Source organism: Takifugu flavidus, chromosome 17 (assembly GCF_003711565.1).
Source record: "Takifugu flavidus isolate HTHZ2018 chromosome 17, ASM371156v2, whole genome shotgun sequence".
Lineage (NCBI taxonomy): Eukaryota > Metazoa > Chordata > Actinopteri > Tetraodontiformes > Tetraodontidae > Takifugu > Takifugu flavidus.
In genome coordinates, this window is record NC_079536.1 from 8,231,090 (window position 1) to 8,252,760 (window position 21,671).

The 21,671-nt window shown below is 42.4% G+C and overlaps 4 protein-coding genes and 1 long non-coding RNA gene across 6 annotated transcripts in view; 1 reads left to right on the forward strand and 4 right to left on the reverse strand.

Moving 5' to 3' along the window:
• The window catches only part of cntnap2a (contactin associated protein 2a), a 211,770-nt gene extending 199,220 nt beyond the window's left edge, over positions 1-12,550 (forward strand). The window contains exons 23-26 of the mRNA XM_057013033.1: positions 4,512-4,605; positions 9,038-9,310; positions 9,780-9,851; positions 10,580-12,550. Of these exons, the coding sequence (XP_056869013.1) occupies positions 4,512-4,605; positions 9,038-9,310; positions 9,780-9,851; positions 10,580-10,779 (639 nt within the window). The 3' untranslated portion in view covers positions 10,780-12,550. The remainder of the gene's footprint in view (positions 1-4,511; positions 4,606-9,037; positions 9,311-9,779; positions 9,852-10,579) is intronic.
• LOC130513863 (uncharacterized) lies at positions 221-1,715 on the reverse strand. Its single transcript, XR_008946847.1, has 2 exons — positions 742-1,715; positions 221-667 (listed from the first exon to the last, which is right to left on the reverse strand). It is a non-coding gene; the product is annotated as an uncharacterized LOC130513863 (long non-coding RNA).
• A 345-nt stretch (positions 12,551-12,895) lies between the features above and the next one.
• On the reverse strand, positions 12,896-14,526 carry LOC130513862 (lipocalin-like). Its single transcript, XM_057013048.1, has 6 exons — positions 14,233-14,526; positions 14,007-14,146; positions 13,844-13,923; positions 13,655-13,768; positions 13,284-13,385; positions 12,896-13,203 (listed from the first exon to the last, which is right to left on the reverse strand). The coding sequence occupies exons 1-6, from the start codon at positions 14,338-14,340 to the stop codon at positions 13,184-13,186; spliced, it is 564 nt and encodes a 187-aa protein (XP_056869028.1). The 5' UTR covers positions 14,341-14,526; the 3' UTR covers positions 12,896-13,183.
• Positions 14,527-15,165: 639 nt separating this feature from the next.
• Positions 15,166-17,172, reverse strand: c8g (complement component 8, gamma polypeptide). Of its 2 annotated transcripts, XM_057013047.1 has the most exons (7): positions 16,884-17,172; positions 16,376-16,515; positions 16,225-16,295; positions 16,040-16,147; positions 15,862-15,966; positions 15,725-15,760; positions 15,166-15,325 (listed from the first exon to the last, which is right to left on the reverse strand). In XM_057013047.1, the coding sequence occupies exons 1-7, from the start codon at positions 17,064-17,066 to the stop codon at positions 15,306-15,308; spliced, it is 663 nt and encodes a 220-aa protein (XP_056869027.1). In that variant the 5' UTR covers positions 17,067-17,172; the 3' UTR covers positions 15,166-15,305. The 2 variants fall into 2 exon arrangements, with proteins under 2 accessions (XP_056869027.1, XP_056869026.1); XM_057013046.1 differs by lacking the exons at positions 15,166-15,325; positions 15,725-15,760 and having other exon boundaries at positions 15,773-15,966.
• Positions 17,173-18,977: 1,805 nt separating this feature from the next.
• On the reverse strand, positions 18,978-21,395 carry msrb2 (methionine sulfoxide reductase B2). Its single transcript, XM_057013344.1, has 5 exons — positions 21,060-21,395; positions 20,664-20,761; positions 20,359-20,435; positions 20,134-20,281; positions 18,978-20,031 (listed from the first exon to the last, which is right to left on the reverse strand). The coding sequence occupies exons 1-5, from the start codon at positions 21,163-21,165 to the stop codon at positions 19,900-19,902; spliced, it is 561 nt and encodes a 186-aa protein (XP_056869324.1). The 5' UTR covers positions 21,166-21,395; the 3' UTR covers positions 18,978-19,899.
• Between the last annotated feature and the right edge of the window lie 276 nt (positions 21,396-21,671).

The following is a 21,671-nucleotide window of genomic DNA, read 5'->3' on the forward strand; positions in this document are numbered from 1 at the left end:
AGCTCATTGATCCGTGTGTGTATGTGTGTGTTGTGTCTGCACTGCAGCAGATCAATAGAGCCAAACTTCGGTCAGTAACTGTCAACATGGAGTTAGAACTAGTTAAACTGTTCAAGTCTTTGTTCCAGGTTACCGGTAAGTCACAAAAATTTGATTGTAGAAAAGATGCTGGTAATCAGTATCAACCTCCACATTTGAGAAATGAGGAATGGCAGATATGTAGGAAAGACATATTCTGTTTTTATTCAGCTGGAAAAGAAAGTACATCTGTTGCTGCCTCTCTGTGGATGGTGTGGAAATGCTGGTTCTGAGGCCCAACATCAAGAGAAACGGAGAAATGTTCAAAATAAAAGGCCTGATGTAAAGTAGCAGTCTTGCAGTGACCATGACATTCACCCCAATTCAGTGTTAATAAAACTTGTGAGTGTCAACAGGTCACATCAAGGATACACCTAGGTTTTAGGTTTTTCCAGGACCTGAAAGCAGGCAAAACGCAGTGGTAAAAGTTCAAGACCAAGTCTTTTTTCAAAAGATCAAATTAGCAGTCCTCCTGGACCGCAGGGAAGCACTCTTCCAGTCTTCCGGGACGAACAGAGAGCTCCAGCGCGGAGCCAACACGGGAGTCAGGTCCTGCGTGTTCTATAGTCCGGCAGGGAGGCATGGATACCTCGAACGAGCAGGGAGATGCGTATCAACGAGTTGTAGAGCAATCAATGAAGAGGAATAAAGAGTGAGCTCTACCATGGCGAAACATCAAAACTCTCTGACGCTGGTAGACAGGCTCTCCGTCCTTAAATAGGTGGCCTGATGAAGACTGCAGACAGGGGCGCCTGCCTGCAGCGCCAGCTGTTGCCAATATCGGCTCCTCCACGCCCCCTGCAGGAAAAAACATAGAACCACACAAACACACGACGTGGAACCCTGGACCCAGACAACACCAACTTGTTGGTGGCAGATGAAACGACTAAGAATTTCCAACAATAAGGAAGAGAAATAAGGCAATATTGCAAGGTTTTCACTGCCATTGTGTCCGAATGAATGCTGCCCAATTTTGCTCACAGCTGTGCATATCTTGTAAGGATTAGGACTTAAAGACTATCACCTGGCTGTCCTTCTAATCCGGATCCGGTTGCTGCTTCAGTGAAATGAAATGTTGGCCAGAATGAATCACAGACCTTTATAATATCTCACTATCCGGAGAAATGACCTCATCCGCACTGGAAACTCATCACCGGCATCCCAATGCTGCGGTGAAAAATACAAACGGCAAAGGAAATTAAACATCCAATGGAAATCACTCTCATTTTCTGGATGGATCACCTCCCTCCACTGCTGATCACCCCAGCGGGAACACTTCAGCGCCTCGCTTTTACCGCCACGGAAGATGATTGGAAAACGCCGCACGAGCCTGCACTCACGCACACGCGCACCCATGCTTAGCAACCCTGTCGGCTCACGATTAGTTATGCCTAGATATGGATGTTAAGCTCAGTGTTCAAGGCGTGACTGAAATATTAAGTAGGTCTTTCCCCGTTTCGCATGCTGCATGCGCCTCCCTTGCAAACCTTTTTCTCCTTAATTGATGAGTTTAACTTTAAACTATTAAAAGGTCAAAAATGACGAGTAATTTGCAGATGTGAATATGGGAAGGCAAGGAAAACAAGGTAAATATTGTTGGGAGGGTGTGAGGAGAGAAAATAGATGGAGTTTGCAGATAAGGCTTGAAAGGGAGAGCCAGTAGGCGTGCTAACCAAGATAACTTTGATGCAATTTTTTTTTAAAGTTCCTGCCTCCAAGAGTCTTCGCAAATTACAAACAAGCTCCTCATATCCACTCGTAAACAGACACGGGCGTGAATACCAACAGGCAGACACGCAGCACAGATCCCATCAGGTGAACTCACTTTAAAGGCTTCCTGGGAATCCTGGAAAAGCACAGAATCAACTAAATTAAGTCTAGTTCAGTGCGCTTCATTTCTCTTTATCTTTCCTCGCCCACCATCTTGTTTCCCCTTTTACTTCAACATAAAGAGGAATTTAATCACATCAGTCATGTTCAAGTGATGATAAATGTCTCTAATCTAGTTTTGTCTGTTTAACTGTGCCATTAAAACCAGGTGTGAGATTTGTTGCAGGTAGGTGACATGTCTGCATTCAAGGCTAAGATCCAGATGTAATCACAGGTTATGTGGACTTTTTCCAGCTTACTATTAGCACCAGGAAGGTGACCAAGCCATTATGGTGTGCGGCACAACCAGGAGAGCTTTTGAAGCTGCTTTTATCAGCAATGTAGCGGCGTCAGGGAGGCAGAGATGCTGAGTCATGTGCAATAACGCTCAGTTTATGCTGTTGGCTCCGCCGGAGGATCAAATTCAATTTCCAGCCTTAAAAAAACCTCAAAATGATCCGAGTGATGACCTGCAGAGGCCTCACCTCTCTGCTGTCAGTGCTGAAACACTTTAAACTTGCCTCTATTTTAGCTGGAACACAGAAAAGAGGGGGAAAAACAGTTGCTGAATAAAATATATAAAGAAGAATCACTGATAAGTTATCTAGCACTTTATAGTCCTCAGACCTTGGAATGGGGTTACATGTACGTGCTTCCACACCCGCTGCATGAGCATAAGCTCTTTAAGCAGCCTGTGAGGTCTCGTCGGGTTAGCTCGCTATCAAAAGGCGAGATCAGAACACACTCTCGTCTCTCTATCTCCATCTTTCCCGCAACCTCCGTAAGGGCTGTGAAATAAAGGGGAGACATCCCCTCAGGTGCCAGACGTTTCATCTGTTTCCTCCTCTCTTCTGCTGTTTGCTCTGATGTCATGAGCTGGGGGTCCCTGTTCACTAGCTCATTTGCTAATCTCTATTAGCTTTCATTTAGGAGTTCATTGCTTTGTGTGTTTGTGTCTTTGTTGCCATTAAAGATTGATTAAAGGAACACAGGCACTGTAAAAGCAAATGATTCCAGGTTGAATCTCCCTATTGAAGAGACAAAATTGGATTTCTATTCAAGTACATAGTTAAGGAAATAGATTTCACCCTTTGTTAACTTCTTCTTTGTCTAATTTTACTTGTGTTAGCAACCTCGGAGGCACCAATGGCACCAAAACCGGTACAAATAGTGCCACTTCAAAAAGGAATAATCATGGAGGCGCTTTTAAAATGAGGTCTCTTCCCCAGCGTTCCCCCGCCCCCACCCCCCCCCCCCCCCCCCCCCCCCCCCCCCCCCCCCCCCCATGGACTTTTACATGAGGTTTTGGGGGCCCAGACGGCCGCGCCTGGCTGCACAGCCAATTTGTTTTCCAGATAAAAGTAAATAATCAGAGCACAGTTTAATTGTGTCCCATTATCCCCACCCTCCAGGCGCCACAGCAAACAAAACCCACACAATGCTCCTCGGAGAGCGGCCTTTTGGAAAGGATCTGATTACAGCACGCTGTGTGAATGCATGTGTGGATCTGTGCGTGCATGTGTGTTGGCACATCTCACTGTGGTTGTGTGCTTTTGGCTCTCAAAGGGATATTATCGGGATGTTTTTACCCCAATTATAGATATTTCTGTAGGTAAACAAGTCCAGAAGGGTCGGGGCTGCAGGGCTGATTACAGCTGTAACCAGAGCAGGTGAATCCACAAACAGCAGAATCTCAAGCAGCAACAGCAGCCCAGCTCAGCTCTAACGGGCCACAACAGCAGCCGTACTGACACACGTTTCTCCTGCACGCAGGAAGCAACATGCAAAAAACTACTTTGTGGATTTTCAGTCAGAAGTGATTTATTGCAGCTAATTGGAAACTTCAATGAAAGAGCAATAACAACTTAATTACGTTGCATGGATATTAAATTCATCCCTCCCCTACCACCTCAGATTTCATCATAACATTCATGTCTGTAAACACGCCGCGCATGCAACCTGCCTCGCAGCCCATGAGGACAAGAACCTCCCAACAAATGTGTGATTGTGACACTGCTCTGAAGAGCTGTTTGTTTCCACCATTATGTGGAAGAGAGAGAAGCAAATGACCATTTTTAGAAAACAAATCAGCACATGTGGCCACATTATTGCCTCACACTCAGAGGCTGTCTGTCTTTCTGCCTGTCTGTCTGCCTGCCTGCCTGCCTGCCTGCCTGAAAAACAATCTACTACGTTATGTAACCTTGTTTTAGTCCAATTTTTTTTTTTTAAGTTGAACCACCGCCATTAAAAAGAGACCAGTTAGATCTCTCTCAAAGCGGAGGTCTGCACTCTCTAACTGGAGTTTTATTTTTCTACTTTTGTTGTTTTGGTTTTTTAAATAATTATTACCAACAATTTACAGTTTCTGGGTGAAGACTAAGAGTGTTCACTGATTATGGCCTGCTGGCTCCTTAACACTTTCAAGGGGCGACATTGAGTAGATTTTGGATCCTATATTTTAATGTGCACATAAAACTCAGAGGGTTTGTGTTGCTTTTAGTGGTGTTTTATCTCAGAAAGCAACAGAGCTATTGTGATGGCTCTGATTGTTTGTCTTTCAGTTGGATCATTACCCCCCAGTCAGCTACACCCTCCCAGATGCCTCACACACCAACTTCAATCTAGTCAAGACATTGTTTTTGGGCAAAGTCTTTGGTGAGTCCTGCCACTACACAAATATTGTTATTATTTGCTTTTAAGGTTCTTGTATCTTGTGTTTGTATTGATCACATTAGGTCGTAAATTAGTTTAGTCAATGTTTGCTTCGAAATATTATTATTTTGTGTCCATATCCATGGTGTCCACACAAATTTTCGTTAATTTATATTTAAATTGTTTGATTCATTAATCTTAATTGTGTTTTCTCTACAGGTCTGAGAAATGTAATTCTAAATAGATGCTCGTTAACACCAGAACATAAACATTTTCCCTTAAATGAAAGGAAACTGTAATTACATGCTGTGGCCACCAGATAGAGCAACAGCAACGCATGAAAAGATTTGAAAAATAAAAGTTGGATTTAACTATTAACCAATGTCTACCAAGTTTCCAGGAACTTTTAATTATTTATATGGGTAAAATATATTTGGTAAAAGGTTTTACCAAAAGATATTTTAATCTTCTTTATTCCCAATCAATCCTAATCTACACCCACATCAGCTACTTTTTCAGGCAGAGTTTCGGCTCTAATGTCTTATTTTAGTGATAAAAAAGAGAATTCCATGCAGAAAAACATTAGATTCAAACTGATAGTTGGATCTAAAAGTGAGAAGATGCACAGAAGGTTCATTGTGACAAATAACAGAGAGGAACCACAACAAAAGAGCAGTGGTGAGATTGGGTTTTTTCCACATCTGCTCTGATCTGTTTCACTTCTGTGTCAGAACACGAGAGCTGATGTCAGACAGCGATCAGATTCTCTTCCCTCAGGAAGACAGAGACTGTGTTTCATCCTCACGGCTGACAGCGATGTCACTTCCACTCTCCCCCTGATCTGTCTGTCTGTGGCACCAAAGCTGCCAAAACACCAGAAACAAAGCAAAGACAGGAGCACAGTTCAAATAAAATAATGTTCTCTAGAGGTTAATCCAGAATGCAGAGGTTTAGGGTGTTCTGTTGTGCAATGGCAACGATGTATATATGATGTGCTTTATCGGATGCAGGGATGAGTTGGCACTTTGTGCTTTTGCAGTTATGTATGCTGAGTTGGAAGGATGTGTGTGTGTGTGTGTGTGTGTGTGTGTGTGTGTGTGTGTGTGTGTGTGTGTAGGAAGAGATTTCAAGCTAAACCCATGTCAGAAGGTGACAGTGATCATTACAACTCAGCCGACTTGCACAGGCATCCAAATTCCACCTAAATGTGATTTTCTCTTTTGCTTCTGTTTTATTTGGATGTGCACACTATTGTGACCTTGACCTTTACGCCCCCATCTGACATAAGTAGTACAATAGTACAAGCAGTGACTGGGTCTGAGCGTGTGTGTGTATCTGCTAATGCCTCTAATCCAATTGTTTATCATCTCTACTACACACTATTGGATTTCTTTGCAGACAAAGTTGCCTCCATGTACACAAGAGCTGCTGGAAAGCTGCAGGGTCTTGTTTACTTCAACTGTATAACAAAGAATTGTCTTAACAGGCACATGCGGCAATGTATCATGCACGTTGACACTGGATCATTAGGAACACAGTTGAATGTTTTCAAATGTAAAACTCTGTGATTCCGTATGGAAGACTTTGAGTTTTAATGTTTTGGTAAACAGCCTCATGCAGATGATGCCGCCTGAAGACCTGCTAAAGGATCCACAAGACAGCGTTCCATGATGTTCTGACCCAAATCCTTTATCAGCCATGTGGAGAATGCCTGTGCACCAGTTAAGCAAAGTAGCACACAGAAATCTGAAGGACATCCAGACCCAAGGAGGCTGTGTGTGTGTGTGTGTGTGTGTGTGTGTGTTTGTGTGTGTGTGTATGTGTGTATGTGTGTGTGTGTGTGTGTGTGTGTGTGTGTGTGTGGTGTGTGTGTGTGGTGTGTGTGTGTGTGTGAATCCTTAATCCACACCATTGTGAATCCAGTATCCAGGTTTTCTGCAGCTGCTGCTTGAGAGTGGGGGTTGACTGCACTGCAGAGGGAGAGAGAGACAGAGAGGAAGAGAGGGAGGTTAGGACTGATAGAGAGTGGGGGATGCTTGTCACTGTATGTCTTTAAGGATCCACATATCAGAAAGGAGGAACAACAGGAAACAGGCTGGTTTGTTTTATATTCTGTGTAAAGACAAACTACAGAGGTAATTACAGTCTGCTGCATGTGTGTGCATGTTTGTGTGTATCTGCACGTACCTGTGTGTAGTTATTTGTATGCAGTCTCATGCATGCTTGAAGGAATAATTCAGTTCCAGTCTCTGTTATTCCACATTGATTTAAAGCAGGTTTTTGGATGGAAATCAAGAAAAAAATGTATTTCCAACGAGTGTTTGCAGCTGAATTGTCCCAGAATTCCAGTGTGTGTCAGTCAAGGACAGGACAGGAATTTCAAAATTTGCTGGTCTGTTTGGATAATGTTTTTGGCTTGACCTTTGCAAAATGTGTTATAGTTAAAGAGAGAAGTGAGAGGTGATACAGATGAATACACCCGACATTGCATGCCCATAACTATTATTGTTCTTTTTGTTTACCATTATCATCACCCATGTCCTCATCCAGGAGCCTGTTTTTGATTTCAGTTCCAATTGTTTTTAAAGATTGTTGCACTTGAACTCAAGCACTGAAAAAGTTGCTTTACTTTTATTAATTTTACTTTGTTGTCAGACTTTGCAGCAAAGTCAAGATGCTTAAGTTTGAGGCGAATTCTTTTAAAAAAAACAAACCTAAAAACACGACGACTAGGTGTGTATCAGTGTGTACTGCTAAAGTCATCACAAAGATTGAGGCATTGACATTAACAGTCATTCTGTGTCTCGAATGCATCATACCTTCACTAACACCCCCCACCCATGCACCAGCTTCCATCCGTTGCCATGACAACTGTTTGATCTCCTCTACCCTGCCCTTCTGTGTCATCAGCCTTCATCACCTTCTCTTCTGCACACACACATACACACACACACACACACACACTTACACATCCCTTCACCCCACCCAAAAAGATAGAACAATTTAATTTTCCTCCTGCTGGTCTGTTCAACCTTTGAATTATTCATTGGATGTTGCTGACCATTTTGTTAGTCCCCCTGCATGTTTGAAAGTGCAATTGCGTGTGTGTGTGTGTGTGTGCGCGTGCGTGTGTGTGCGTGCCTGTCTTTGTTTTGATTTTAATCATCTGTGATGGTACTTTTCATTATTTCTCATTGGAATTGAAGCATTATTAGTTATTTCCCAATCAATATCTTGGTGTGAGGAGCTGTTGCTGGTATTGATCCATCTGGGATTAATGATTCCAACCACAAACAGATGATTTTTAATAGTTTTTGTTTGTCATGGCCTTTAACTACTAGGTGGTTTAAAGGGATGCTGTGTTCTGTGGCCGCATGGATGCAGAGCAGCTTCACTCATGGCTCAGAGCTGATTAGTATTCATAAACATGTCTTTGTAGTGATCAGCACATGTTCAGACACACGGGGGACCTTATTGATGCACTGGCTCCACTGGACTGTTGCTATCTGGATTCACCTTGCTGCAAAACTGTCATGTGTGTCTCTGCATGTCATTCACACACACATACACACACATTTTTCATATTCTTCTGCAAAGACAAAAGGCTGACCAGCATGAACAAGCTGAATGAGTCGGATGTAAGAAAAATATTTGCATAGTCAGGATTATCGCAGCGCTATTCCTGGCAGCACACTCAATAGTGTACACGTACACGCTCTGATTTTGGACCCGTCCAAATGGAATCATCACGGAGGAATTGAATTATAACCATGTCCAGATGCTCAAAATCCCAATCATCTACGATAACATAATTTATTAACTCACACACACACATATACACGCAGGCACAGAGATAGAGAGAGAGGGAGCTCTGTCCAAACAGCTGCTCTGTTCACTTTGGGTGTGGCACAACAGAACACCCATGCATGTAAAAACTGGATCAATCTTCAAACACACACACACGCACACTCATCCAATTCAACACTGCAGATGGTGAAGGTCAGGTGAAGGTCAAAATAACCCCCCAAAAAGGAAAAAGCATTAATAGAACCACCTTATCTCCAAAGAAGCAGCACAATGAAAATAAAGGTTTTCTATCATATTTTCAATATGCCAAGCACAGGAAATGCTGCCCAATGCTACTGAATAATGATTCTTTGAACAGAGGCTCAAGGAAGCTGCCATTGTTCAGTTAGTGCAGCGGTCACAGAACATCCCAGAATATTTGTGGTTAGACCTCTTCTGAAAAGTCAAGGCAAGCTTTCTTTTGTACCAATGTGTCCTGGAACTGGATTTGCTCTTTTAAAATTGTCCTACCACTGTAACACAGTGGAGATTCAAGTCACCTTAGGCTGCTTTGAGCTCAGTTACCGGATGGAGCCAGGAAAACCGGCTAGTAATTCCAGCTCGTCTCCAAACCCGTGTCTCCACACAGAAACTGGACACGTAGACCCGCTGCTCATCGAGCAGTACAACACCCCGGGCTTCATCGGCTGCCTGTCGCGGGTTCAGTTCAACGGGATTGCCCCCATCAAGTCCGCGCTGAGAGGCCCCTCACAGGCCCAGACAACACCGACAGAGACGCAACCTGCGGCAGCCTCGCCAGTGTCTTACCAGGGCAAACTAGTGGAATCCAACTGTGGGGCCTCACCCCTCACCATCCCGCCAATGTCAGCCGCAACAGATCCCTGGCATCTGGACAGCACAGGTGAGAATTATTCCAGATGGCCTTTAGAAAGGGCCAGCACGCCAATAATGACATTGATTTATGCGTGAAACATCCAGAAAATGCTAACGTGGACGTTAAATATTGATCTGATGGCCAATTATTGAGCCAGTCCAACCATAAGAGGCGTTTATTAAAACAAAAGTAAATAAAACTTAAATTTATGGTGCAACTACCCCTTCAATCACTCATTGGTTTGGTTTTTACTTTCTTCCGTCTTTGTTGCTCACGTTTTACCTCTGGAGAGTTTGATGATGTCAGCAGCAGAAAGAGCTGATATGGGTTGTTTGTTGTTGGGGGGTTGGAGGATGCATGTCTGCATTTAGGGACCATGTGTAGAAGCTCAATTTACAAATGAAACCCGTATATGAAGTGGAGACATACATATAATGTAACCGTCTCCTTTACCACAGAAATGATTGGACTCACTGGGATGTTTTTATACCTTCAGATGCAGAATTTCCCTTCAATGAGGAAAGAGTGATTCCTGATGGGGTCAACAGAGACTCAGCCATAATTGGAGGTAAAATGAAATATATCCTGTGTTTTTTACTGCAAGAAGTTAAAGGAAGGTTTAGTCTAACTTCTCTGACAGTTCTCCACCTGCTCAGAAAGCCGAGTTAATCTGAGAGGACTGCAGCGTAGCTGAGTCCAGGGGCACCTCGGTCTACTCTTCACCTTACAGCAGTTAGGAAATGCTCCTTCAACAAGCAGTGGATGTCAGCTTTGCTATGCTGTTTGGTTAATATTGATAAAGGTTAACAATGCTCACAGAAAATTATTTTAGAGGCTTTTTTTTCGACAATAGTAAGACATTTTATTTATTTATGGACAAAAAGCACAAAACACAAAGGTGAGGGGAAACAATGCAGCATTCATAGAATTTGGTAACAATTAGCACTTCTTCATCCAACAGAGGGTGCTTCAGCAAGCTCAACACCCACCTTAAAGCTACATTTGCATCCTAATATGCAAGAATCACATGAACATTAGGTGTCCTCTGACTTGTAGATATTTTATTTATAATGTAACTGCTGGCTGTACCAAGCTCGGGAGCGGGTCACAGCCATGGTGGCTCCCACAGGAAGGACCAGGAAAACACTGTTTGTTACTTGGCCACTAGATGGATCTTTCAGAAGCCTTTGGAAGGAAGAAAGGACCTAAAGTCTGTTCACTATAATGGATTAACCAACAACAACACATTTATAAGCAGAAGTTTGAAAACTCGCCAACTGTGTGAATTCTCTGCAGGCATCATTGCAGTGGTGATCTTCACTATCCTGTGTACTCTGGTGTTCCTCATCCGCTACATGTTCCGCCACAAAGGCACCTACCACACCAACGAAGCCAAAGGCAGCGGTGAGTCTGCAGCGGAGTCGGCGGACACGGCCATCATCGGCACCGACAACCCGGAAACCATCGACGAATCGAAGAAAGAGTGGTTCATTTAACTGAAAAAAGACTCGGAAGGAGGATGCGTCCGTTTCCACAGAGATGGAGATTATTTCCATAGTAACTAATGACATGGTGTAAAAGATGGACAATCTCTCAGAGAGAGCAGCGATAGGGGAGCCTTGTAAAAAAAAAAACTTTTCTTTTGTTTTCTTCTTTTTTTACGTGTATATTCAGAGTTTTAGAAAGAAGAGAGAGACAATTATGCAACAGAGCACAGCTGTAAAAACTGTCTATGTATATACTAACCAGCTTGTCCTTTGTATCGTGCTTGGGGGTTTTCAGGAGTCCTTTGAATACTGTATATGACAAATAATTATACTTACTGGGTGATGTGATAGCTCAGATTTATTGGCAGTTTCAGTTTTTTTAACAAAAATGTCAGATCAACGTACCAAATCCTTGTGTTGTTACTCATCTGTCAGACCACACGCCATCTCTACTATTGTGGTAATATAGAGTTGAATACAGATGCCAAAAGTGACTTTGTAAATCCAATATTTTGTGTTTTTCCTTTTTTCTCTAGAGGGTTCTTAAGAGAGAGAATTCACACAATAATTATTGAGAAATTTCAGATCTATATTACAATGATGTCTCCACTGCATTCTACACAAAGAAGTACTATGAATTATAGAGTTTCATGTTTAAATCGTATGAGATTCGTTTAAATGAGTCATTGCTATCTAAGGGAAGGGCAGAGAGCATGATGGGTAATCATCAGGTTGGTTCACCTTAGCACGGCAGCTTCTTCTTTGTTTCTTGAGTGAAACCAGGAGCCTTTACTCTTTGTTTCCTTGCCAAACACTCAAGTCTTACATCCTTTATGGTTTGGTTCATAATATATTTGACTTTTTGATATTGTTTACATCTCAGGATGACATGTGTGTGTGTGTGTGTGTGTGTGTGTGTGTGTGTGTGTGTGTGTGTGTGTGTGTGTGAGTCTGTCTATCTGTCTGTCTGTCTGCATATACTACTGTTAGATACTGTTACAGAAGCAAGACAGTCGCGCAGGTCCACTCAAACAACTTGCCTAAATACTACCGATGCACTCAACTCAATCATGAATTATGATGGAGGAAAGGGAAACTTCTTCTCAAAATGTCTGCTGTTATTGAAGATCTGGGGTAGGTCAACAACAGAGCAACTGGGTAATGCACTGTGCCTTTTAGGTGTGGAGCCAGGCGGCCTTGCCCCGACCACGCGACGTCATACACCAGAATCCTGATTTCATCGGTGCTGCGTTTAAGGTTAAATTTCCTCCTGAAGCTTGTGTTTGTCATTTATGAGGCCATCAGGATAAGAAAGAGGAGGCTGCTGCCACTAAACTGTAACTTCCAAATCTGTCACATCTTTTTCACCATTTTTGTTCTTTTTGATGTTTGCCATAGAATATACAAACACCTGCTTCATTTAATTACTCTAAATTTAATTTCCGTCTGTCTTAAGGTCGGTCAAACTGCCGCCACATGACATAGCATTAGCATGAGTGATTTCCTGCATCGCGGCTGAGTGCTAACTATAGATGACCATCCTTCTGCTGCAGCCTCAAAGGAGTTCCTCTGCGAACACATCACAACCATACAGGCAGACATGACTTTCTGTTTACATATAATCAGATTGTTCAGACTATACATGAACACGGAGCACACGTTGATAAGACATTAAAATGTGAAAATGGCATTCTCATCTTGACCAGACAGAATCATTACTCATATTTTCTGATTCAAGTTCTGTTAATTAAATAAAGAGTGTTTGATCTTTCACCCCAGAGTCTGTGTGCCAGATTCGTGCTTAATTTTGCAGGACTCCAAATGGTCAAAACTTGTAAATTTTCTGGATCTAGTTTTATTACTTTATTCGCATGCATGATCAAGATCATCTAAAGAATTTTTCACTGACCCAGTATTATTTATGGTGTTGAGAGACCCTGAAACATAATTGAAAATGTATATTTTAATATGTTAATTTCTTGTGTATGTGCACACATTTTTTGTGTGCACATTTAAGGTTTTACAGGCACCATAAAATGTGGCTATTAGATCTTTACAATCATTGTAGCCTTCAAAAGCAGCCTGTTGTGCACCCTTGTTAGTGAACAATAATTACAGACTAGGATCATGGGTGGTGATTGTTTATTTTGTTTTGTTTTTTATTTGGCTCATTTAAATAACAAGAGCAGCTACAAAATACATTCTTGTACAAAAGTAGTGACTGCCCTCATAGTCACGTGATCCCTCACCTGTGTCTCACAAGTCTGCTGACAGAGAGCAGAGTCCCAGTTAATATTGATCTTTGGTGAGTAGTTGTTATTGAAGTAGCTGATAATTCAACTGTCTTTAGTGCAGTTTTGCAGTTCTGACAAATATTGAGAGACGCAGGAAAGTGATGGAGGATGGGGGCTCCTCAAGCCTCAGGACACTCAGCTGTTAGAAGACAGATATAGAGGTTGTTATAAATCCTTTCAAACACAAAGAGAAACAACTGCAGGGTCCCTGCCTCATACCATTCCTAGGGAAGAAGGCAATGTTGTCAGAGAGGATTCCGGTGTCCAGGGAGAACTGTGTGAACTTCTGCTTCAGATCGTCACTGGGTTCTGGACTACGAGCTGAAACACACAATGGGCAGTTGTAATCTTTGAATCTCAGCATGGTTGTCAGGACCTTGAGCCTCGAGCTTTGCGGTACATATTTAGTAGATGAAAACTGATAATTCCTTTAGGATTAATATTAATTCATGAACTCAAACCATGTGATTGTGATTTTTTTAAATGTTATGGCTCCACAAAGGTGGGATCTGTATCTTTTGACCCAGGTTTTTGAAACACCTTTGACTTTTTGCATTAGAATTTGCAAAGTATAATAAAGCAAGACTTACTGTAAAGCTTATTGAGGACCTGAGACACCCCTTCTTTCGTCTTAATAGTGTGGACCAAAGCGTATTCATCATACACGGCATCCACGATGCGCATGTCATTGTCATTGTTCCAAACTGAGAACAGAAACAGATGGATTAGTCTGCTGGAGCTTTGAGGCTCTGGGGGGTGAAAATGTGTGTTTAGCTCACCCTGGCTGTGGAAGGTGAAGCGCCCCGGGGTGTCGGTTTTCTTAGCTAGGTGAGTCATTCTCCAGCAGCTTCCATCAGCACTACAAGAGAACAAGGGGGACAATTTATTAATTGTTAATTAGGAATCTTCAGAGGCTGAAACAGCTGTTTATGAATCACTCACTTCAGGGTGGTGTAAGAGAGGTCGATGTCCCCTCCTTCAGTAGGCGTTAGCGTTGCAGTGCCCATCTTCATTGATGCCTTGTGGTTGACAAACCACTGAGCATTACTGGCAAATCCAGCTGTGAACCACTTGCCTGTCATCTATGAGAGACACCAAAGATGTTAGATGTGCAAAACTACAGTAGATCTCCTGCATTAAGTAACACCTTTAGGAATGTCTTTCCTACCTTCTCTAGGTCAAAGTTTTGTACAGGAACAACTTCAGCGCAGGCAGTCAGCACCCACATCAGGGTAGCCAACATATTCAGTGTGTTCCTCATGGTTCCTCCTTGCATTTGTGGGTGTCTCCAGCACGATGAGGGACAGAACAAGTCCAAGCTGCTTATATCCTGCTCCCACAACTCCTCCTCCCTTTGTCGCTTCTTAACCCCGTCCACTTAACGGCCTGGATTCCGAATTACAAAACACCTTCGGCCTCCACCGTCGGCATGTAAATCACAGCCGTTACACAACTGGCACGTGTAGATGGAGGAGGGGGGAACACAAAGGGTGAGTGGACACACAATAGGGTTTTTATAACACTTTTTGCAAAGATTTGGCTCATATGTCTCAGTTTCATCATAAGTACGGTGAAAGTCTGCCACACGTTGGAATCAAGGAAGCAAAAACAAATGTAAATATTGAAATTTCACATTCAGTCACATGAATGTGAAAATTAAGCACATTCCTCATCCTGCTGCAGCCTGTGTTGTAGCAACAGATATAACATGTTGGTTCTAAACAGTAAACCACTCAGAAATCCTTTCCTGTGTATGTGCCCCAGAAAAAAACAGCCGTGTGTGAAATGCGGAAATTCTACATTGAGTGGAATTTAAAAAGCTTTTAATTACATAGTTGGACAGATAAATGGCCTCCAGCTCTGTTAGGAAACAAGGCAGGCACCAGCTTGTGGCCAGCAAGTTATGTAACAGCCAAAAATATGGATATCCTGGATGGAGAATTTTTAAAAAAACACTTTTTTTTTACATAGTTTTGTAACCAAACTCCCTCAACCCCATGCTGGGCTCCACATCTGGACTACATTACCTCTACAGATCTCTTAAAGGGACAAAGTTATTTCAATCAGAACAATAGGACAGAGAATGGAGCCTCATCACTGGTTGACTTTTAAGCCTTTTATTTATAATTTCATGCAACCGTTTACAGCAGTGTCTTCAAAAGGTTCATGGCGTCCAGAAGGTCGGTGCAGAGCCTACTGAGCACTGCAGAGCTGGATATGTCTGCAGGCACCCCTGCCCCCTCAGCATGTGGGGACACAGTCTGGAAAACAGGGAGTGATGGTTAGATAATAGAGGCTCTGCTGCCGCTTATATCAGGGTGGGGAGGTTGGATAACACAGTGTTGATGAGGTTTAAAGAACTGATTGTTACGCAAGTCAAATTCAGCAATTCTACACCCACTTCCTCTCTCTTCCTCTTTGTTCAATTTCTCTTATGCAATATTAAAAAGAAAAAAGAACTAGATACACAAAAACAGGTTTTCAATATTGTGGCTGCAATCATTATGATATATAGATTTTAGCAACGATGCTAACCACTGCATCAACACGGCAACAACACGTAATCTGCGGAAAGATGTATAGAAGCTGTATAAAAATGTGACTATAGCTATAATCATGCAGCAATTTTAGTAACAGCCCTATTTTACATATTAACTTACTGATTATGTGATCTTTGTCAACATCACCACAGTGACCTATAGGGGGCGACAAATGGCGTTAAATTAGGAGGTATATAGTTTTAATGAGCATTGGTAAAGGATTGTGTTGTAAAACAGTGTCCTGAATAAGAACCTACTATATGTGGGGAAGGGGAAAACGAATGCCAGTCCCATATTTTGTTTTTCAGCAAGTTGTTCAAACTTGGTCAGCATGGGCTCTGACAAGTTGTCCACCGAGCGTCCTGTACATTCAGCACTTTTTTTTTAAAAGGTGCATATAAACATGTCAGCAGCAATGATGTTTTGCTCACCCACCATAGAGCTTCATGGTGATCTTGCCACGTTTCTGGTAGTACATGATGGCATAGGAGCTATAATCGGTCTCCACAATGACTATGTTAGTGTTCAGCTCTTCACGAGTTCCTGCTCAGTGCAACAGAGAAGATAAAACTGCACCAAACATTGGTAATCAAAGGGGAGAGAAAAGCACAGAGGCTAACCTTTTAGCACCAGCTTGCCCGGGGTTGGCGAGCGATCGTAGACCTGTAATATCTCCCAACATTGGTGATTGCTGTAGAGAGAGAGATTTTGATTCTTATCTTTAGAATTTTAAGGCATAAGGTGTTTCTGCATGCTGACGGGGTTGCTTACTGTCGTGTTTTAGTGCTAACAGAAAGAGTTTGGTCAGAGGAGCGTGTCAGCGTCATGACTGTGGGTTCCACTTTGGTTCCATGGTTCATCAGGTAAGAGCACTTAGAGGCCGCAATCAACAGGTACCACTTCCCCATCATCTCCAACACAGAGAGAGGAAAAGTAAGGAGGAATTCCATCATAAATAGGAGGCTGTGTGGGCACGTTCCTCGCCGGGTTCCTGCTGAAGTGTTTGAACAAATCCTACAATCTAACATTTATAGCTCGAAAGAAAATTTGAAATCCTGGGACCTGCTTCATTTGTGCTTCATTGAAAATGAAGGCTTGTTGCCCCAGTTGCTGACACAACACAGTCAAGAGTGCAAAGGTACTCCTCTGGAAATTTATGCTAACCTCCAATTCTGACAGGACCAGAAAAGTTCAATCAGAAAGTCAAAAACTGATGAAAAATTGAAAAGATTGGAACTCTCTGCTCTGTATGTGACCTGCACCTCCTCCACATTCTTACCCGCTCCATGTCTATGTTCTGCGCCAGTGGAGTCACATCAGTAGGCTCAACCTTTGGCTTCTTAGGCGGTCTTCTTTGGGGTCGGGGCCGACTCCTAGCCCCCCCTACAGCCTCAGTAGGATCCCACATAGACACGTACATCAACACCACCGCAGCTAACATGCAATGCCAAACTCCTGCCATCGTGTCTTTGACAGTTGTTCTTTTCTTCCAGCTCTCTGTCCTGTTGATGATCCCGAATCAGCTATGCTCATCCCAGACAGATAAAAGGTCATCAGGGGACACACAAGATAAACAATGTGAAATAGAGGATGAACCATCAAGATAAATATTAACTCGGTTTACTGGCAGGAGTGTGTGTGTGTGTGTGTGTGTGTGTGTGTGTGTGTGTGTGTGTGTGTGTGTGTGTGTGTGTGTGTGTGTGTGTTGTGTGTGTTTTTGTGTGTGTGTGTGTGTGTGTGTGTGTGTGTGTGTGTGTGTGTGTTCTTTTAATTGCTTCATCTTATACATATTATGGAGTATTAAACTCAGCATTCTACTAACAAGGTGAGGACATTTTTGCTGATCCTTACAATTTCAAAGGGCTGTTTGAGGTTTCAGATGTGGGTTTCAAGGCTAAGATTAGTATTGAGTCTAGTTAGGATCTAGGTTATTGTTATAGGGTTAGTTGGGAGGGTTATGGTTTGGGTGGTGAGCTGGGGAATCTTTTACATCTATCAAAGTCCTCACAAAGCTAGAAGTACAAGGATGTGTGTCTGACCTAAAACATCCAGGCAATAATTTAATCAATAACTCAAAAATCCCTTTCAAATATTGCATTAGAAAGCTAATTATACATTTACTGGCAAATTGCGGTTGAGTTAATGAAATAAATTTGTTTATGTGAAATAAAGTGATGTGTGACTCTGAAAACTGCCAATGAAATCTCAGGCTGCTGGAGAACATTTCTGTCACACTTTAAAATGCCAGCAGAATTGTCTCATTATCAACTTAGATGAGAAATAAAATGATTTAAAATAGTACAGTCTAGTTTCTCTATTAGTTGCTCTATGAATTTAAGTCAACACAAACGCATTGAGCCACTCTATGCAGACTTCACTACGTGAATTCTAAGCACATTTACATTTGTTGCATACGTTTGCAGGACCTGGTGGGAAGACTGTTCCAATCTGTTGGCTATAATGCTGCTCAGCCACAGCAGATCTCATAAGGTCAAGGCTCGTGGCTGAGGATCTGGTAGGTCAATGCGTGTCTTCTTTTTGATTTTTTTTTAAACTTGAATTTTTAAACTTGAATGTGGCTGAGACTTGTCTTTGTGATTTGAAAATAGGCCACTTTTGTCAGTATGTGTTCACTAATTTTTTGGTACATGATGTTGCTGCCCTCTTCTGATAAAATAATGCAACTTCAGAAAAAAATGAAGGAGAAAAACAAACAAAAACCCTCTAGCTAGGTTAAGTTATTGAAGGTTAAGTTAGTGAACAAGTTAAGTGTGCTTTAACTGATGCAGCTTTACATAAAACAACAAAGAAAAAGGGCTGTTTACGAGTCACCGAAGAGTTCAACTCAAGCTTGATTTCCCAGTTTTTCAGAGCAACTGAAAACATTTGACCCCCATCTGTATTTGCTGCTCATTCACAACTTTTCTGCTTCAAGTCTATCAGAAAACAGGGTAAAAACAGCAGATCAATCCAACACGAGCACAGTGTTGCATAATCTCACCCTGCTGCCAACACCTTATTGACCCAGTTATGTGCACAAGCATGTCCACATCAAATCCATATTCGGGCAGACTCACTGGCAATTTGGTGCTCAGTGTTTATGTAACTGCATGAGAGGTGGTCAGGTATTCAGGATGCAAAGGTCAATGTATAGCACCAGTTAGCCTGTTTACAGCTGTTTCCATATAGAACAATCAAATGGACCTTCTGAATATTATCAAAAATGTCCTATTTTTTAAAGCCAGGATTAATAGAAGATAAAATGGAACAAAACAGTTTGTATGTAGGACAGTTTATCTCAGCAGTCCTGAGTGTCAACACTTCCCTCATTCCTAGATAAGAAAGCAAAACATGGACATTTTCAGAAAAAAAGTTTCTGTGGATGGAAATTTATTGATTTGCCAAGAAAAATAGCATTGAATTTCAGGTGTCCACCACTGTGATCATATTACATTCAACCGTGAGAGATCACAGAAACTGACCTGTTTTACTGGCTGCTGCTTCAAATTACAATAACCAGAAGAGCATTATCATCAAAGCCTTTAGAAATCATTAACATTAGTACAGGGCTGTAGTTGCAGTTGTAGTTGGGCTGTAGTTGCACTACAGCCCAAATGGTGCAGAGGAGCAATAAACATTCAGACACACTGTAGAACTAAATCTGCAGCAGCAGCAGAAATGTGTGTTCCCTTTATTTCATGATAGAAAAAAAAATCTAAAAGGATCTATGTAGCTGACGTTCTCTAATATTTCACTGCCTCCAGCTGCTTATCAGCTGTTTGCCTGAGAGTTGCAACGTGGGGTCAAATGGTTGATCTTGGCTCAACAGCTAAGTAACTGTCTCCAAGGTACTGACAGATATATAGAACAGTAAATATATATGCGCTGGCACATTATTAGTTCTTATAGTTCTAGCAATTTAATTAGCTACATTCCATCATATAAACAGCATCAATTACAGATACAAAGACTTTGCATTTTTGATTTAAACATGACAGATTTATTCAACAGATCAAATGTGTCTCCAACAATGAAGTTGTCCTCACAGGGAACTAGACATCAGTGGTTTGTGTTATCCTGCAAAGGCCGGGTAGGCGTCTTTCCAGTTTGCAAGCACACTGTAGGTCAACACTGTTCTTCAGTTTAGGAAACCACAGGAAATCCATCCCCACCAGTCTTCAAGCTAAAACCTTTGCACAAAGATTTGTAGATCCGAAGGTTCAAAAGCAGGAAAGTTATCGATTTTAGACCTTTCGTTTCCTCCTGAAGAGGTATTGAAAGGTTGCAACGACTCTTCAGTTGTCCTCAGGAGCTGCGGGTTTGTTGTTTCCTCTGAGTTTAAATGTCAGAGCAACACTGTTGATGCAGAATCGATGGCCCGTCGGCTCCGGTCCGTCTTCAAACACATGACCCAGATGTGCATCACACTACCAAATAAAACACACACAGTTGTGATGAGCGTCCAAAAGGCCAAAGATGTATTGGAATAAAATAACGTTGTCCTCTTGGGTCTGCTCAACATCGCTCACATTTTTGCAAAGAACCTCGGTCCCTGCACTTCCTAGACTATTGTCAGGGCGACGAATGATGGAGGTGTGGCTCTCATCCTGCCCCCATGTCCCGTGAGCCTCTTTAAACGAAGGCCAGCCCGTCCCAGAGTCATATTTGGATTCTGAACTGTTAAAAGAGGATGGAGAATCTTTTCAGCAGAGAGCCTCCACATCTCTAGATAGTAATAATAGTAATAGGCATACCTGAAAAGGGGAGCATCACAGCACACACAATGGTACATTCCTACTTCCGAGTGGTTAAGGTAGATCCCGCTGAAAGGCTGAGAGCCAAATAAGAAAAGTATTTCTTCAGGATCACGACAATAAGCTTTTTATAATAATGTTCTAAGAGGACAGAAAAGTGCCATCTCTTGAACTATACCCTTTGTTTGTAGCTGAGCCGGTTAGATCTACCCCAGCTCAATAATGCAGACATGAACAAAGGTCAAGTGGAACAAGTGGGGAAATTTGAGAAACTCTCAGCCAGTGTGGGCTAACGCAGAACTTACCAGCTCAGTGCCTTTCTCTCTGGTGACTACATACTGCTCAGGGGTCAGTTTCTTCTGCCAGTCTGTAGTGTCATCATAACGGGTCAGGGAGTACTTGCCTGCAGGAGGACAAAGGTTCCATTCAACAGCTCACCAGCCCCAATATAAAATTAAATCAATGAATCAAAAGTCATGAGGAATTAGCCGGAAACCTATGTAAACTATTCAGATTAAAGGGATTTAGTTTGAAAATAACATAATTCAGATACGGATGATTAAAAATCCTTTGGTAGTTGCAGGTTCACTGCAGCTGGTTGCTTTCTATGATCTGTGGGAAGATCTTAGCATTGCGCACATGCAGGAGCCAGAGGGAAGCTGTGTAGAGCGAAGTGTCAAAAAAGAAAAGGGGCACCCCACCTTGAGATGAAGAGAGCGAGCGGACGAACCTCGGAGTCCTCCCGGCAGATCTCGACGCCGTGTGTTTGGAAGCAACAGCGAACAGACGGAAGACGATACGAGACATGTTTCTAGTGTCAAGTGTACTCCAGTTATCAGCGGTGCCAAGTGCGCCTCAGCGGTTCAAGGCGTGATTGCGCTGCTCTGTGATGCAAGACGTCGTCATCAGATTGGAATTAGCAGTTTCTGCGATATAGGTCGAAGTGCTGCGGGTTAAATAGATATGTCAAGTTAATAAGACCAAAGGAGCACAGTCCTGATGGCGCATCAGGGGATTTACAGCCGGTTCAGCGGGAGGAGGGGCTGCGGGGGTCAACACGTAAGAAAGAAACTACAATTCCCAAGAACATACGGAAAAGATCGGAACTTCCGGGAACTTTGTGTTCGGTCCACTGAACAATTTTTTTTTTTTTAAATAGGTTTCTTTTGCATTCCACAGTTCATTTGAGGCATTGGGAGCATGCAAACAGCATGTCAGCCAGTCTACATGATTAGTACGAAGAACACGTTTATTATTCTACGAACCAAGACCAGTTATTTAAACCAACCATAAAGAAGTACGTGTGCACATTT